Here is a 17,279-nt window from a genome sequence, read left to right as displayed (position 1 = left end):
TGATAAGTCATCGCAGGAAACTGCTTCCATCCTAGGAATGAGCGAAGCGTAAAACAGCCTCACCCACGTCTAATGACATGTTTACACAGGACACAATGTGCAGTCGGGTTTGTCTGTATACAATGTGCACCCAATAAAATGATCACGACGCGTCCTGTCATAACACAGCCGAATACCCTGAGAAATCATTACTGTGATAGTAAAAACATAAGAAAATGACTGATAGTAATAGAAGGCACCAACTCAAGAACATTACACTAAAAACGTACTACAGTCACATGATTGTCTTCTCACAACATATATTATATGTGCTTAAAAGGAGCTGGTCCACAAAAAAAGAAGAGGATTTTCTTCGGCCAATCACAGTAAAGTGTTTGTCTGCCAGTTTTTTATTATTACTATAAAACCCTACTAAGTGTGGTCTCAAAAAGAAAAGACTTGGGCCATTTAAATTTAGCATGTACATTCATAATGGGATCTTTCAGGCCTGGATCAACATTTCAGAGTCATACAAGTACTCATTACTGCGCATTTTTAAGGACTATACCCCCATGTAGTCTGGATTGAGGGAAACAGAATTCATGAAAGATTCCCTTTAAAATATGCTATTCTATACGTAATGCCTTTCCCTTGATATGAAGTATAATGATGGCTATTGACACAGACTGACTTCTGTTATAACTGGATTCTTTTAAGCCAAACACAAATCAAGGAGCCAGCTTGATTGTCCCGACAGCCAGACAATAATGAACACCAAACAACCCAAACATTTAGGGCACTTGCAGCAAATAAGTGCATCACCTGGGATCTGTGGTTTTGAATGATCACATGCCTTTAAAAAGTACAATCTAAACCAGGGGCCCAAAACACGCGGTCCGCAGGTCGCATTCGGCCCCTTAGGCTGCTGCTTGTGGCCCACAGGCACGGACCACTCTTGATGATCACGGCCGCTGCAGGGGCCGCCGCTGTAAGTGATTCATTTGAAATTCAGATGAACATTTTGACGGTGCAGTGCAGAGTCAAGCTCTTCCTGCACAACTATTCCAATGGCAGCTGCCGGCCAATCAGAGGCAAGCAGCTGACGTCAGTTGTGCAGACAGAACTTTTTTCTCCATTTTTAAATGACTGATTCCAGCTGGATCTGTTAGTTTAACATTAGAGTCTAAGGAAAATGGATCTGTTAACTGATTGCTAGTCCCTATTTACTAAAGCCCATAGGGGACTTGAAGCTGCAATAGTCTGATCGCTTCTGCTATACAGAGTAGTGCATCGCGTTCACAGGAAGATCATCATGACAGTCCATGGCGCCCTGTGATCATTTCACAGGAGTGTTGATTGGAGCTGAGAATAACTCGCTCACCGCCAGCGCATGTTAAATCCCAGAGATTTACAACGGGATTTAACCGGTTAACAGCCAAGGGCAGATCTCCGATCCATCCACGGCTTAAAGGCAGATGACGGCTGATTAAATAACAGGAAAGTAGAGCGAAAGATGCGGGCTCAGCGTGTGAGCCTGCATCAAAGCAAGAAACTGGATCTTTGACGTAAATGTCAAGGGTTAAATGCGAAAAATAAAGCTGTGTCTGCACAACTTTTTTTGCCAATGGATTGTTACAGGATCCGTTCTAACGGATGATTACTGGACATGTGAGCTTAGCGTTAGCTGCTTCTGCTACAATGGTTTAACACTGGTGAACTTCCTTCTCCTCTCAGTGTAAGAACGTAATTAGTACAATGCGCAACAATATGACTCCGTTCATTAGCTAAGCCAGCCCCCTTTCTCTGTCTATGAATCAGCTATGATGTAGAAAAGAAATATACGAATAGGTAGAAATGCAGTTTTGTGTCAAAACCAACAAGGAAATAGCATCCAGGCTCTGGGACTGGCAGTGACATACAGCCATCAGCGGAGGTTTAAAGGGAACCTGTCAGCAGAATTTTCGCTATTAAACTAAAAGAATCCCCTTCTGCAGCTCCTGGGCTGCATTCTATAGTTTAGGTTCCTCTTGCTACTGGCCCCCCTTTCAGACCTAAATAACTTTATAAAACATTACCTTTTGCTATGGTAATGAGGTTTGCTGGCCACGGGGGCCGTTATTCACCCTCCTGCCGCTGTTTGCCGTCCCCCAGTGTTAATTCACATAGATGAGGCGGCCGCCCACATCTTCCACAATGCTCCTGAAGTCTCGTGCATGCGCAGTGGCACTATCGTGGACTGAGAGCTGTTTTCAAATTGCGAGCGCCAGTGATGTTATTGAGCAGGCGCGAGATTATGGGCGGCGCTGTGAATGTCATCACCAGCGTCATCCAAGTCCCAACCCATAATCTCGTGCCCGCGCTTTTACCTCTGCCTATACCGTTATGAGCATAATTGAGCTCTCCCAAATGGAGCTGGAGGAGGAGAGCAATCACAAAAAGTCAAGAGGTGCTGGACCAAGACCAACAACGCCCACTGGACCGGACCGCCCCGCAGGGGAGTATAATGAAAGCTGTTTTTTACGTTCTACAGAGCGGCCTGGACTCTTATATACAGTATTCTAGAATGCTGTATATAAGGGCTCACTGGTGGTGGCCGTAGCTCATAGAGGAAAATCCTGGTGACAGGTTCCCTTTAAAGGGAACCTGTCATCAGAAATTTTGCACTAAACTTAAAAGATTCCCCCTCTGCAGCTCCTGGGCTGCATTCTAGCAATGTTCCTGTTGTTCTTGTGCCCTCTTTCTGACCAAAATAAAGACTTTGTAAAGTGGTACCTTTTTGTATTCAGATTTTGATAATGGTACACGGGGGCGGGCTCTCTGGTGTCCGTTAGTCTGCCTCCCTGTCGCTTTAGGCTGTCCCCCATATCGCGCAATTTCAAAGAGGTGACGTGAGGTAAGCTGGCCAGCACTTGCGCAGAACGGTGGAGGCGGCGGTGAAAGCGTGAGCACGAGATTATGGGCGGGTACTTGCTGATGAAAATCACAGCGCCGCCCATAATCTTGCGGATGCGCAACACGTCACCAGCGGTCACACTGTGCACATTGCACAGTCCCGCGAGAGTGGCACGGCGCATGCGCGAGATTATGGGCGGCGCTGTGATTTTCATCAGCAAGTACCCGCCCATAATCTCGTGCTCGCGCTTTCACCACCGCCTCCACCGTTCTGCGCAAGCGCTGGCCAGCTTACCTCACGTCACCTCTTTGAAATTGCGCGATAGGGGACGGCCTAAAGCGACAGGGAGGCAGAATAACGGACACCAGAGAGCCCGCCCCCGTGTACCATTATCAGATCTGAATCCAAAAAGGTACCACTTTACAAAGTCTTTATTTTGGTCAGAAAGAGGGCACAAGAACAACAGGAACATTGCTAGAATGCAGCCCAGGAGCTGCAGAGGGGGAATCTTTTAGGTTTAGTGCAAAATTTCTGGTGACAGGTTCCCTTTAACAATACCCAAGCAAATACTGTGCTTTGTAAATAAAAAAATAAAAAAACTATTGTGAGAATAATAGTCCATAAAATAAATGTTATAAACACTGTCTTTCATATTTTTCCTTTATTTTTATAAAGATTATTTTAAAATTGATAAAAAAAAATATTTTTACAGTAGCTGTAAATATGGTTGTCTTTTAATATTTATCAAGAGAAAAAAAATGATAGATCTTCACAGGAGGTTTTCCTGTTTAATTGAGGGAGTTTTCCAGCTGCAGTTATAAAACAATCCTCAGCGTTTCCTTACATGCGTGGAGTCTTGCTCATACAGTGTGATCAGAATACACCCACATCTCCGTTATAAAAGGATGCTCAGCTCGGGACTTGGAAGGGAATCAAGGCCGGCTGGAATTTCACAGCTCAACAACTATGTGGTGATTTATGAACACAACACAAAAAACATCCTTTGGATTATTTATCCAAGCATAAACAGCTTTTAGATCCACAACATACATGTGCTGGCGGTACAGCTGAAGGGTACGCGATAAAGCCCTACAGAAGAAAACATTCCCACTAGGCCGATAGAAGACAGGTGATGATGGAGCCATGGATGAAGTCACCATCTCCTACTCAGGGGTCCGACAGTTCTGATACCGAGATGTGAAGGTCACCTGTCATGTCACCCATCGGACCCATAATGTCGGACCGTTATGGGAGATCAGCCGCAGTGCTCCCTTTCTCTTGACTGCATTCTACGTCCAAAGACGGGAGGGAAGACAGGGCTCACGTGGCGAGTGCAGACACTGCTAGAACGGCACCGGCACGGGAGAGGGGTATGAGCTTTTGTATTATAACTGGGCCAAACATGGGGAATGAGAAGGGTTTATCCAAGTAGTAAACAACTCCTTTAGGCCGGGCCACACGGGGATCTACTGCAATCCTCGCATGACACTCTGCTCATGCTGGCAGCACAGCGGGAGCCGAGTGTCACTGCGACTGAGGTCCAATCATACTATCTGACCACAGCTGCGGGGGGTGGGCTGGCTCTGAGGAAGGGCGGGCTGGCGCTGCGGAGAGGAGGAAGGGATTTATCTCCCTCTCTCCTCCGTTGCCGGCTTTTGCCATTATTTCTCGCTCTGCACTCATGGTACACCGGTGTACTGCGAGTACAGTGCGATTTTTCTCTCGCCCCATAGACTTGAATGGGTGTGAGAGAATCTAGGATTGCATTACAGTTGCAGCATGATGCGATTGTTTTCTTGGTCCGATTAGAGCTGAGAATATAATCGCTCATGGGTGCTGGGATATAAGCTAATATTGGTCCGAGTGGAATGCGATGTTTTATCGCATTTCACTCGCTCCGATTTTCATGCAGTGTGTCTTAGGCCTTAGCTTATAAGCACACACTGTGTTTTTGGGTGCATTTCTGTCATAAATCTGCCTGCCTATCCTTATGCCACCAAAGTCAATGAGAATCCTGATGTGTTGTGCATGTGTTGCTTAATTTTCCTGTGCAGATTTGAGGTGAAAATAATCTGCAGCATGTCAATTCTTTCAGTGGATTTGCCAGTGCTTTTCCCACCCCAAATGCATGAAAAATGCCAGCAAAAAAAAAAAAAAGCATAGAAGAAACAACGAAAATCCGTCAAAAATGCACCGGAAGAATGCGCCTTTTTTCTGCCAGGGGATATAGCTTTGGTGCAGAAATTTCTGCAAACAAATGCTCAGTGTGCGCACATCGCCTAAAGGTGGCTTTACATGCTAAAGCGATGTCGTTGGGGGCTAGGAATTCGTGACGCACATCCGGCCTCGTTAGCGACGTCGTTGCTCGTAACACCTACGAGCGAGTGTTACCGATCAGAATTACTCACCTAATCGTTGATCGTTGACACGTCGTTCATTTCCCAAATGTCGTTACTGGTTCAGGATGCAAGTTGTTGGTCGTTCCTGAGGCTGCACACATCGCTACGTGTGACACCCCGGGAACGATGAACAACAACGTACCTAGGTCCTCCGGCAACAAGGTGGGCGTGTCTTTCATGCGGCTGCTCTCCGCCCCTTCACTTCTATTGGACGCCTGCCATGTGACATCGCACGAACCGCCATTTGTGCCAATGCACCATTGTGCGCCATGGGCAACGATTTGCCCGTGAAGCACGAACGACGGGGGCGAGTGCTTTCACGAGCGTCATCGCTAGCGATGTCGCTGCGTGTAAAGCAGCCTTTAGGGTCTGTATGTATCATACATAGAAGCTTGTGCTAAACCCAGCACTGTTATTAGAAGAGATATATCACCACACTACACACAGTATGTCTATAGCCAGACACAGATATGGGATAGCCGGGGCACGCTGAGGCTGTCTACTGCAGGACAAATCCCAGGAGCGGGCAGACAATGAACCAGACATCTGCTATTAAGGCAAAGTTCATAAGTTGCTTTTTTGCAGTTTTTTCTGCACTAAAACCTTAGCAGCAGTTTTGCGGAATTTTTGTATTTGTCTACAATACTATTTTAAATAAAGTTAGTTTAATTCACCACAAAAGCAGCAAAATCACAGCAAGAAAACATAGTTGTGTTTTTCCACTCATTGCTTTCAATGGTGAAAAAAAGCTTCAAAACGCTGAAAGAATTGACATGATGGTTCTTTCAAAAACGCTGCATACAATACAGGAGTTTTTGAGGGCTGTTACACCTCTTTCACACATCTGTTTTTTTGCCATCAGTCGCAATCCGTTTTGTGAAAAAAATGGATACAGAGCTGGATCCTTTTTTTCTCATTGACTTGTATTAGTGACGGATTGCGACGGATGGCCTCACGTTTCATCCGTCGTGCGATGGATCTGTCAAAAAATGTTTGTCCGACCGACGGAGCTGACGTCCACAGGGACGTTTTTTGTGTGTGTCGAAAAAACGGATAGCGACAGATCCGTCGAAGTCCGTTGTTTGTTATGGAAGCCCATGGGAGTAGGATCCGTCGCAATACGTCAAATGACGTACTCTGGCGTTTTACTAACCGAGCATGCTCAGATGTGTAAATTCCATTCTGGTCAGAAAAAAAGTTTCTCTCTCTCGTCCGGGAGGGATTCAAATAGGTTTTCAATAGCAAATAACCTTTGCTATGAAAAAAAAAAATGGTACAACGTATCCGTTTTTCTTTACAGGATCCATCACATCAATTTTATCACTATCTGCAACAGATCCGTCGCATCAGTCACAAAACGGATTGTGACTGATGGCAAAAAACTGATGTGTGAAAGAGGCCTAAAGGGGGCTTTCCACGCAACGACATCGCTAACCTTAATGTCGTTAAGGTCACGGAATTCGTGACGCACATCCGGCCTCGTTAGCGACGTTGTTGCGTGTGAAACGCAGGAACGACCGTTAACGATCAAAATTACTCACCTAATCGTTGATAGTTGGCACGTCGTTCTAATCCCAAATATTGTTGCTGTTGCAGGACGCAGGTTGTTCGTCATTCCTGCGGCAGCACACATCGCTACGTGTGACACTCCAGGAACGAGGAACAACATCGTACCTGCGGCCGCCGGCAATGAGGAAGGAAGGAGGTGGGTGGGATGTTCCGGCCGCTCATCTCCGCCCCTCCGCTTCTATTGGGCGGCCGCTTAGTGACGCCGAACGAACCTCCCCCTTAAAGGAGAGATTGTTCTGTGGCCACCGCGACGTTGGTGAAGAGGTAATTGCGTGTGACGGATATTAGCTATATTGTTCGCTATGGCAGCGATCACCCCGTGACGCGCCACCGACGTGGGCGGTTGCTATCACTCACGACATCGCTAGCAATGTCACAGCGTGTAAAGCAAAGGATGATAAGCGAGACAATGAAGCATAAAAAGAGTCAAAAATACCTAGAAAAAAAAAAAAGTGAAAAGTTGTATGTGCTACTTCCTCACAATATACGGTAATCAATTTTCTCCCTGCTATTCCCACATTAACATCCAGGGTCATTTCACGTGAGCCAAATATAAGCACAATTACACACAGTATTATGGACACGGGGTTAGATCTCATTAACGACGCTGCTAAAATCCCGAAAATAGAATGAATGAGACGCGCTACATTCTGCACACTGGGCAATTCTATAACCGAGCAGCTGACCTGCAACCCACAAAGTGCCAAATATCAGCATTATTTCCCCGCTCTTCTAAAAATACCGGCATGGGAAGAAGGAATGGCGGAGAATACATTACTTTACTACTTCCAGCTTCTGTTTAATTTGGTTCATGCTCAAAAGCAATAGAAGAAGCACAATAAGGAGGCGGCGCACACACCAGAACCACAAAACGGTCAGAAGAACTGCTTCATATCATCAGTAATTAAATCTGCCATTGATCAGAGCTTCATTAAAAGAAAAAATGAATATTGATTGATAATGGTAATCCAGGCATCTGATATAAAGTCTTAGTGAATGCAGATAAAAAAAAACAAAAAATAAAAGGAAAAGTCTTCTTCCTCACTAACTACACGGAAGTGGCCAAATCCTGCTTACTACATGTGTAAGACGGCCACAAGGGTTGGTTACGCTGTGATTTTCCACCGGTAGCATGAATCAGATCCCGGCTGTTTTTGCAGCCGTGAATGCTTTATTCTAAACCACTGACGTACTAAGTAGGGCTGAGCGGATCCGAACTGTACAAGTCCGGATCTGCGCCGCTGTGGGCTGAGAATACCAGGCCCTAGCGGGCTTTATCTTGGCTGGGGATGAAAATTAGGGGGGACCTCACATCGTTTTTTTGTTTAATTATTTATTTAAATAAAAAAAAAAAAAAAGCTGCATGCAGTTTCTCTTAGGCCGGAGTCACACTTGCGAGGGACTCCTGCGAGTCTGACAGCGCATCACTGGAACAGCTGCGCACACTTCAGACAGGAGCGTGCATCTGTTTCTGTGTACATGGACGCTCATGCTCCAAGAGCGCAGGCTGTGCCGGCTGATGTCATGCCAGACTTGTACAAGTCTGACAGCGCATCACCGACACACCCTTCTGACAGGAGCGTGCATGTGTTTCTATGTACGCACGCTCACCATACTGACCGGCAGACACTACCACTACTTTCCCCGCCCACCAGCCGTCCTCCCGCCTGTGATTGGTTGCAGTCAGCTGTCATGCTGACACTCAGGCTGGGGGCGCGTCTAACTGCAACCAATTACACGCACCAGTGGGAGAACACAATAAAGAATATTGAATTGTCGGCTCCGGAAGGGAAAAGTGTGACCCGGAAAGAGTTTACCGCCATGACACCGCCTCGGTAAGTATACCGCGCTCGCTCCTACCCCCCCCATCCCTTCCACCAACGTTTTTAATCTCCGGATTCTGATCCCCATTGACTTATATGGGCACTGGATTCCGGAGATGATCAGCCTTTTTTTTTTAGTTGAGCAGTGATCCGCCTGTCCCGGTTTTTGTCCAGTTCGATCAGCTCTTATACTAAGCCAAGGGGAACTATGGGGCCGATTCATTGTGCACACCAGTCTTTATGAAGGACTCGCTGGAGTACGATGCATCTAATTCAATTCAACCCGGTCAGCAGGTACTTGCTATGTAAAGCCCCTGCATATGTCCGTGAAAAACGTTTGTGTTTTGTACGACCGTGCTGAAGGTGCGTATGGCCCATCCGTGTACTGTGATTTTGGCACACTAGTGTTTCACGGTGTACTATTCGTGATAGCACATGGAGAGCAGGAACTTTTTACTCACCTGTCCCCGTTGCTGATGTTTCCAGATGTGTGCGCAGACCCATTGATTATAATGGGTCTCTGTATGTCCGTGTCTCCGGCACGTATGAAAACAGACGCCATATATACCAGAATCACTGATGTGTGAAGGGGCCTAACCAGAAGACAGCAGAAGATTGGGTTTAAAACACAGATTTCAGCGATGTGTCATTTATATTAATGTGTGCTGTTTATTTACAGTGAAGGGTTTATCACTAGGACGTTATCATTGCAGTGATTAGCTGCCTCGTGCCAATTAATCCGACCTCGCCCCCTCCTCCGATAAGCAGTTCACAGTCAATATACAATGTATACACAAAGTAGTGGTGCAGGCAAGGTTAGCTTTCTGAGCTCTGCTTCATGCTACATGTAACAACTCTGTCACAACCGCTGCTCCCAGTTCCCAGTAGATTAATTGACGTATGGCTGGAATCAGGGTCTCTTCCTACATTATGCTAAGCTCAGGTGAGGTAGCAAAAACCTGGTGACAGATTCCCATTAACAAGCCACTTAATGACTATGGCACATCTTAGGCTGCTTTCACACATCCGTTTTTTCCTGTGCGGCACAATCCGGCGCTTTGCAGAAAAACCGCAACCGTTTTTTTTTTGCCGCCAGTTGCGGTTTTTTTTGCATAGACTTACATTAGTGCCGTATTGTGCCACATGGGCTTGCGTTCAGTCCGTTTTTTGCCGCATGCGGCAGATTTAGCCGATGCGGCGGCTGGATGGAACGTTGCCTGGCACGTTTTTTTTGTACGGCAAAAAAAACCGCATCGCGTCGCATCCAGCCGATGCGGCGCGATTTGCAATTCATGCCTATGGACGCCGCATGGGTTTTTTTCCACTGTACATTCTCAGTAGCCTGCCGCAAACGGCAAAAACCGGACGGGCCGCATGTCAAAAACGTATGCAAAGGATGCGGTTTTGTTGCCGCATCCGTTGCATAGGTTTTAGAGCCGGATTGGCTGGCTCTGCTAAAACCGGAGGTGTGAAAGCAGCCTTAGTGGCATGCACCTCTGTGGGCCCCACAAGAAATGCTGCTCCGGCCAGGGACTGAAGTAGTTTTTCAGGTGTTCAAAACTCCGTCCCTTTGGAGGAATTCATCATGTGGATGCTGCCATGCTCTGTTATACAACTCCCCCCATTTAAGCAACATTATTGGGCAAAAAACTGCGACTTTCCATAGTGTTTTACTCCAGTTTTTTGTCGTAAAAACACTTTGATGAATTACCCCAATGTGTCTCAGGTGACTAGTCCAAGGATTCCCCCTGCCCTACGCTCTGTGACCGACAGGTTCTCCCTATACACACACACATAGGGGGAGATCTGTCAGTCTAGCTGTGGACCGGCCTCTTGGACTAATCACCTAAGACGCAGTCCCCTTTGGCTTCTGAATGCACATTTTATCTGAAACGCTGAAGTGAAACGCATGGCTGCAATATCATAGTCGGTGTCATGCTGCCTGTGGTTTAGGAAGCATCAAGCTCCAGACAGGTTGCCTGTAAATGGGACTTTCCATGGATTGACATCCAGCAGCTTCTCCCAGGATCATACAGATGTGGCCCAGTCCCATTCATTTGTACCTAGAATTGTTACAATGTAAATCATGTGTATGTGTGTTGGTCATACATTTTCTGATGACACTAAAGAACATACGGTAATACACGTCTCCATACTGGTTGAGTGTGGCTCAGAGGAGAGCACGCTGGTCATGGATTTCACATATACCGTAGAGAATCATGCAGGCTTTGGGGTTTTTTTTGGTTTTTTTTTTACATGAAATGCATTTAACATATCGGTCATGTATTGTCAGCACGAGACACGATGACTGCAGAATTTGTATTTTATATCTCCTGTGGAAAGGTATTGGAAATCATTATGTGTCTGTCAATCTATAGGTGGTGGAGTAGAGGAGCACGGACAGCAGACAGATAGGTATCAATAATACATGAAGCACAAACAACGGTGGAATGCTAAAATAAAACGCCAACAAAATCACTTTCTTTTTATCTAGAAAAATACTTTTATTTAACGATGGCTGCAAAACATAGACAAGCAACAACCGGGGGCCCAAATTGGGCGAATGTGACATTGTAAGTCATAAATAGTAACTGCACTTTTTTTGCAAACAGTATATGTGAAGATAAGAAACTTATAAGCAAAAAATGCTTCTTTAATATTTAAAGGGGTTGTCCACTACTCAGACAACCCTTTTTTAATCATGTTTGCCCCTGTTATTATAAACACACTTGTATTCCCCTCTAATGCTGCTCCAGCTGTGTCGGCATTCACTCTCCTGGGGCTCATGTGACATTGTTACATCATGTGAGCCTTGCGCCCCACTAGCACTGGCATCACTCTCCACGCCTTGGGGCGAATTGAACATCAAGAGAAAGTCTGGGCTGCAGCTGGCCACTCACTTCCTATTGATGTTTGATATGTTTGAAGGCAGGGAGACTGAAGCCAGCGTTACGTCACATGAGCCCCAGGAGAGAGAGTGCCGACACTGCTGGAACGGCTTCAGAGGTGAAGACAAGTGTTTTTATTTCAACAGGCAAAACACTCAGATTGAGAAGTGGTTGTCAGAGTAGTAGACAACCTCTTTAAGGCTATGTGTCCACGGTAGAATGTTGCTGCGGATTTTTCTGCATGAAAATCCGCGGCTTTCCCGCAAAATCCGCACCTTTTCAAAGGTGCGGATTTGCCGCGGATTTTTTTTTTTCCCAATTTTGAAGTCAAAATCCGGATCAAAATCCGCAACAATAATTGACATGTTGCAGATTTTTCCGGATCAAAATCCGCACCAAATCCGCCGCGGAAAAATCCGCAGCATGGGCACAGCATTTCCAAAAAGCCATAGAAATGGCTGGGAAGTGCCGCTGCTGCAGATTTTCGGGAAATCCGCGGCTTTTCCGCGAGAACAACACACAATGTAATGTTTTCCCGAGCGTCGAAACGACACACTGCGCAGGATTCCGTCGCGAACCGTCAAGACGTATAATGGTTGTCTATGGTATAAACAAAGAGCCTCATAACTAGTATAATATAAATATATAAATATATATATATATATACACACACACACACACACACACACACACATACACATGCACACATATATAATTATATATATATATATATATATATATATATATATATATATATATATTTATATATGTATATGTGCATGTGTATGTGTGCATGTGTGCATGTGTGCGTATATATTATATATATATTATATATACACACATACACACACACACACATATACATACATACACACACACATATACATACATACACACATATATACACACACATACATACATACACACACATATATACATACATACACACACATATACATATATATATATGACCATCAGAGGCCTCGTCAAGTGAGGAGCCCCGTGGTAGACACCTAATCCATGGAATACATGAAAAAACATTTTTTTCTGGTTGTCTATGGTGCAGGATTCCTCCGTAATCCATTGCACGACGGAATGCAGTGCTGGATTCCGTCATTTTCTACTGAGCATGCCCAGTATGTACACAATCACATTACAAGGCTCCAAAGCTGGTAACACGGATACATTTTTTTTTTTACAGGGATCCGTCGCATCAGTCACAAAACGGATTGTGACTGATGAAAAGAAACTGATGTGTGAAAGTAGCCTTAGGCTAGTTTCACACGTTTTTTTCCTTGAGTCGCAATCCGCCATTTTGGAAAACAGCAGAATCCGTTAACGGATTCCGCTGCTTCCCATAGACTTGTATGGACGACGCATTGCGACTGATAGTCCTGTGTTGCATCCGCCGGGCGGAAAGAACACAGCATGTAGCGTTTTTCTGCGCTTTCCAGAGCGTCAAAAAAACGCAATGTGCTGGATTCCGTCGGCATCCGTCCTTTTTATAATGGAAGCCTATGGTGGCGGAATCCGTCATTTGATGGATACCTGTGACGCATCCGTTTTTACACAACTGTGCATGCTTAGTTGAGAAATTATTGAAAAAAAGTCTACAACAGATTCCATTGTTTTGCAGCATCAGTTGTGCCACTATATGCAACGCATCCGTTACATCCGTCACACAACCCAATGCGACGGATGCTGCACAACACAAGTGTGAAACTAGCCTTAGACCTCCACCTATTGTACACACAGCCCAGAGTATGGATTCAATAGGAACCATTGGCTGCCTCTGCTTTCCATTGAATCCGGATTCCGGTCTGTGCGTGCTCAGACAGGAGACGGTAGCTGTGCTCCTGTGCTCCTGTCTGCTGGAGTGTGCACATCTCATGAGTCTAATGTATAATCAGGGGGGGTTTCAGAATCCAGACCATCACTGATATGAGGACACCTTAACTGCTTGCTAAGGCTGCTTTCACACATCCGTTTTTTCCTGTGCGGCACAATCCAGCGCTTTGCAGAAAAACACGCAACCTTTTTTTGCCGCCGGTTGCGTTTTTTTTGCATAGACTTACATTAGTGCCGTATTGTGCCGCATGGGCTTGCGTTCCGTCTGGTTTTTGCCGCATGCAGCAGATTTAGCCGATGCGGCGGCCGGATGGAACGTTCCCTGGGAAGTTTTTTTGTCCGGCAAAAAAAAAAAAACGCATCGCGCCGCATCCATCCGATGCGGTGCGATTTGTAATGCATGCCTATGGACGCCGCATGCGTTTTTTTCCACTGCGCATGCTCAGTAGCCTGCTGCAAGCGGTAAAAAAATCCAGACGGGCCGCATGTCAAAAACTTATGCAAAGGATGCGGTTTTGTCGCCGCATCCGTTGCATAGGTTTTAGAGCCGGATTGGCCAGCTCTGCTAAAACCGTAGGTGTGAAAGCAGCCTTAATATGAAAAAAAGATGGACATACAGTCAGTGATGCAAATTATCAACTTATTGAACTAACGACATGTATCACATAAAGTAATAGGTGAGAACTGCGTATTACAAGGTGACGTACGTCGCCAGCCTTCATATGAACATGAGGCATCAGAAGGGTTATGGCCAGGCAACTAAAGTCCATCAGACATGAAATTGATAGGCTGACACCCAGGAAAGACGAGAAGTGACGTAAAGAGGAAAACTGCGCTGAGAACGCTTCTAATGCGCCAAATAGCTCACCAGGTGGACACGGTTGAAAAATCCTTTTTCCAATTGTTAATCATTGTTCTTAGAGCAATACTGAACAATGCACCCACAATCCACTCATACTGAGCGCCCCAAGAAGTGCGGCCACAGCTGAATTGTGCAGTGACATTGTGTGCCATTCACTCTTCTGCATTGCAGACTGGCCTGGGTGATATAGCTATGCCCCCGGGCAGCACATACGCTATTACTATATCCAGCGTCTATATTATTAGCCTGCAGATTATTCAGAAATGTCCAGTACTTGATGTTGCTATCAATGCTGATGGAGTGAGGCAGGCTTCAGAGATCTGTCACTGAAGTGGCTCCATGGCATGCTGGCACGATCACTGGCACCAGTCTGCAGAAATCCTACCTATCAATATATCCTATAACATGCCTGTTTGCATTGAACGCACATTACAAAACTAATAGGTGCAGCAGCGAAACTGTAGTGTACCCATATGCAGGTGAGAATATGTGGGGGCATTTTTCTCCTGGGAAGGATTGTACCAACCATGACCAACCTGCATTTACAAGGCCGTTATCGCTGACACTGGGAAAGCTGTGCCAATGGATGACCTTATAATGTCCGACCATGAGACGTCCCCCAGTGCTATAGCTCAATAGCAGCGCTCCGCTGCAAAGAGGGCCTCATTCACACATGCAGGAAATAGCATCAAAATCTGAATCAAATCCACTGATATCTCACAGCAGCTGCATGTAAATGGCAAATATATACTCAATTCACAAACATCTGTCCACGCTGGTATAGAGATCATTAATACTGAAGAGCAAGCTCATTCTTCGTTCAGATGCCTGCTTGCCGGAGGGTGGCACAGTTTTGGACCAGCAGCATAGCCACCCAGAGGCCCAAACTGTGCTCTCACCAAGGCTGCAAACAGAAAAAGTGCTTACAAGCTCAACACTAAAGATCTTGAAAGCGCTGTGCGGCTACCAATGCTAGACTACAGTGGTCGGTAACCTAGGCAACAAGCAGTAAACAAAAATAAAAAAATTGCTCTGTTCTTGAGAATAAAGACGATATTTAATAAGTAAATTGCACAGCTTTGTGTTTGTTTTACAAGCACTTTGAAAATTTCTCCCTTTCAGATGTTGAGACAATTCCGATAAGTTATCTAGGGCACCCCACTATGCCATCCATATGTGCTAATACAGTATACGGGCAGGGGATGCCCTGGGTATACGCTACAAGACCCTGCTGGATAGTCGGCATCTGATTTACTCATGGATGGTCATTTTTGGACATTCTGGAGGGCACACCGCCACATAAGCTTGGGGGTATAAGTGGCACTTTATGTTGGCCTTTTTGGGAGTCCACCTTGTAGTAGCTCTCTCACCCCCAAGCTGCAGGCTGGACACCCTTCTGTGAGCGAGATGTCGCTTGTCCATGCAAATCGTTCTTATTAAAGGGGGCTTCTACCAGCAGTTGTCGTCTGACTCTGCCAAGTAATGGGGGCTTCTACCAGCAGTTCTCGTCTGACTCTGCCAAGTAATGGGGGGCTTCTACCAGCAGTTCTCCAATGACAGCCATTTAAAGGGGGCTTCTAGCAGCAGTTCTCCTCTGACTCAGAAAAGTAATGGGGCTTATATCAGCAGTTCTCTACTCAGCCTATTAAAGAGGGCTTCTAGCAGCAATTATCCTCTGACTCAGCCCATTAAAGGGGGCTTCTACCATCTGATCTCCTATGACAGCCCATTAAAGGGGGCTTCTACTATCTGATCTCCTATGACAGCCCATTAAAGGGGGCTTCAACTATCTGATCTCCTATGACAGCCCATTAAAGGGGGCTTCTAGTAGCAGTTCTCTGGCTCAGACCATTAGAGGGGCCTTCTTCAGCAGTTCTCTGGCTCATTCCATTAAAGGGGGCTTCTACCATCTGGTCTCCTATAACAGCCCATTAGAGGGGGCTTTTAGCAGCAGTTCTCTGGCTCTTCCCATTACAGGGGGCTTCTTCAGCAGCTCTCCTCTGACAGGTGGGCTTCCCTGAGGAGGGCTGTCTCAGGTCTGCAGGCTGAGCACACAGCAGCCTCCCATCCCTCGCCCTCCCGCAGGCTGCCGCTTTCCTTACCTGCCTGCACGGTGTCGGACAGATCATGGCACCCCGAAGTCCTGGGGAATTCCTTCAGCTTCCTGGCACTGAGGTTGAGGATGCCGGAGTTTGCCGCCTCCTCCAGGGCTCTCTCCAGCCCCCGGTTGACGGGCAGGTTCAGGCTGAAGTTGGGGACTCCGGTGACAGCGCTGTGCGGCTGCGGGTACTGGCTGTGGAGCAGGGCGCTGACCGGGAGGCTGGAGAACGGCGGACACTCGCTTCCCAGCGTCGCCATCTTCCCTCCCGCTCCCGGGCGCTGTCTGGGCTGTATCTGTACAGTATGGAGGAGTCAGGCAGCCGCAGCCGCAGCACCGAGATCTTTCCTGTAGGTTTCCTGCCTTCTGGAGTGTGGAGGCAAAGGGCGCATGTCCTCCCCCTGTGTATATCCTGCCTGCACTGAGGTACCAGCAATTCTTCCTCACAAGCTGCTTCCTGCCACACACAAAACTTCTCCACATGTGACAACTCCTCAGCATAGGGGGGAGTCCTCCACACACCCCGGGGGGGAACCCTCCACTCACCCCAGGGAGGGGAGCCCTCCAAACACCCCAGGGGCGAACCCTCCAAACACCCCAGGGGGGAACCCTCCACTCACCCCAGGGGGGGAGCCCTCCACACACCCCAGGGGGGGAGCCCTCCACACACCCCAGGGGGGGAGCCCTCCACACATCCCAGGGGGGGAGCCCTCCACACATCCCAGGGGGGGAGCCCTCCACACATCCCAGGGGGGGAGCCCTCCACACATCCCAGGGGGGGAGCCCTCCACACATCCCAGGGGGGAACCCTCCACACACCTTAGGGGGGAGCCCTCCACACACCCCAGGAGGGGAGCCCTCCACACACCCCGGGGGGGAACCCTCCACACACCCCGGGGGGGAACCCTCCACACACCCCG

General features: G+C 47.0%; 1 protein-coding gene across 6 annotated transcripts in view; it reads right to left on the bottom strand.

The window, feature by feature from the left end:
• Positions 1 to 16,796, bottom strand: part of LRCH1 (leucine rich repeats and calponin homology domain containing 1) — a 330,560-nt gene extending 313,764 nt beyond the window's left edge. For 4 of the 6 annotated variants that reach the window (XM_075336886.1, XM_075336889.1, XM_075336887.1 and 1 more), the window contains exon 1: positions 16,364 to 16,796. In XM_075336886.1, coding sequence (XP_075193001.1) covers positions 16,364 to 16,619 — 256 coding nt within the window. In that variant the 5' untranslated portion in view covers positions 16,620 to 16,796. The remainder of the gene's footprint in view (positions 1 to 16,363) is intronic. The other 2 variants (XM_075336888.1, XM_075336891.1) reach the window with 2 other exon arrangements.
• Between the last annotated feature and the right edge of the window lie 483 nt (positions 16,797 to 17,279).

The sequence above is a fragment of the Anomaloglossus baeobatrachus genome, chromosome 2, assembly GCF_048569485.1.
Source record: "Anomaloglossus baeobatrachus isolate aAnoBae1 chromosome 2, aAnoBae1.hap1, whole genome shotgun sequence".
NCBI classification, from domain to species: domain Eukaryota; kingdom Metazoa; phylum Chordata; class Amphibia; order Anura; family Aromobatidae; genus Anomaloglossus; species Anomaloglossus baeobatrachus.
This window is presented reverse-complemented; position numbering and strand designations above follow the sequence as displayed.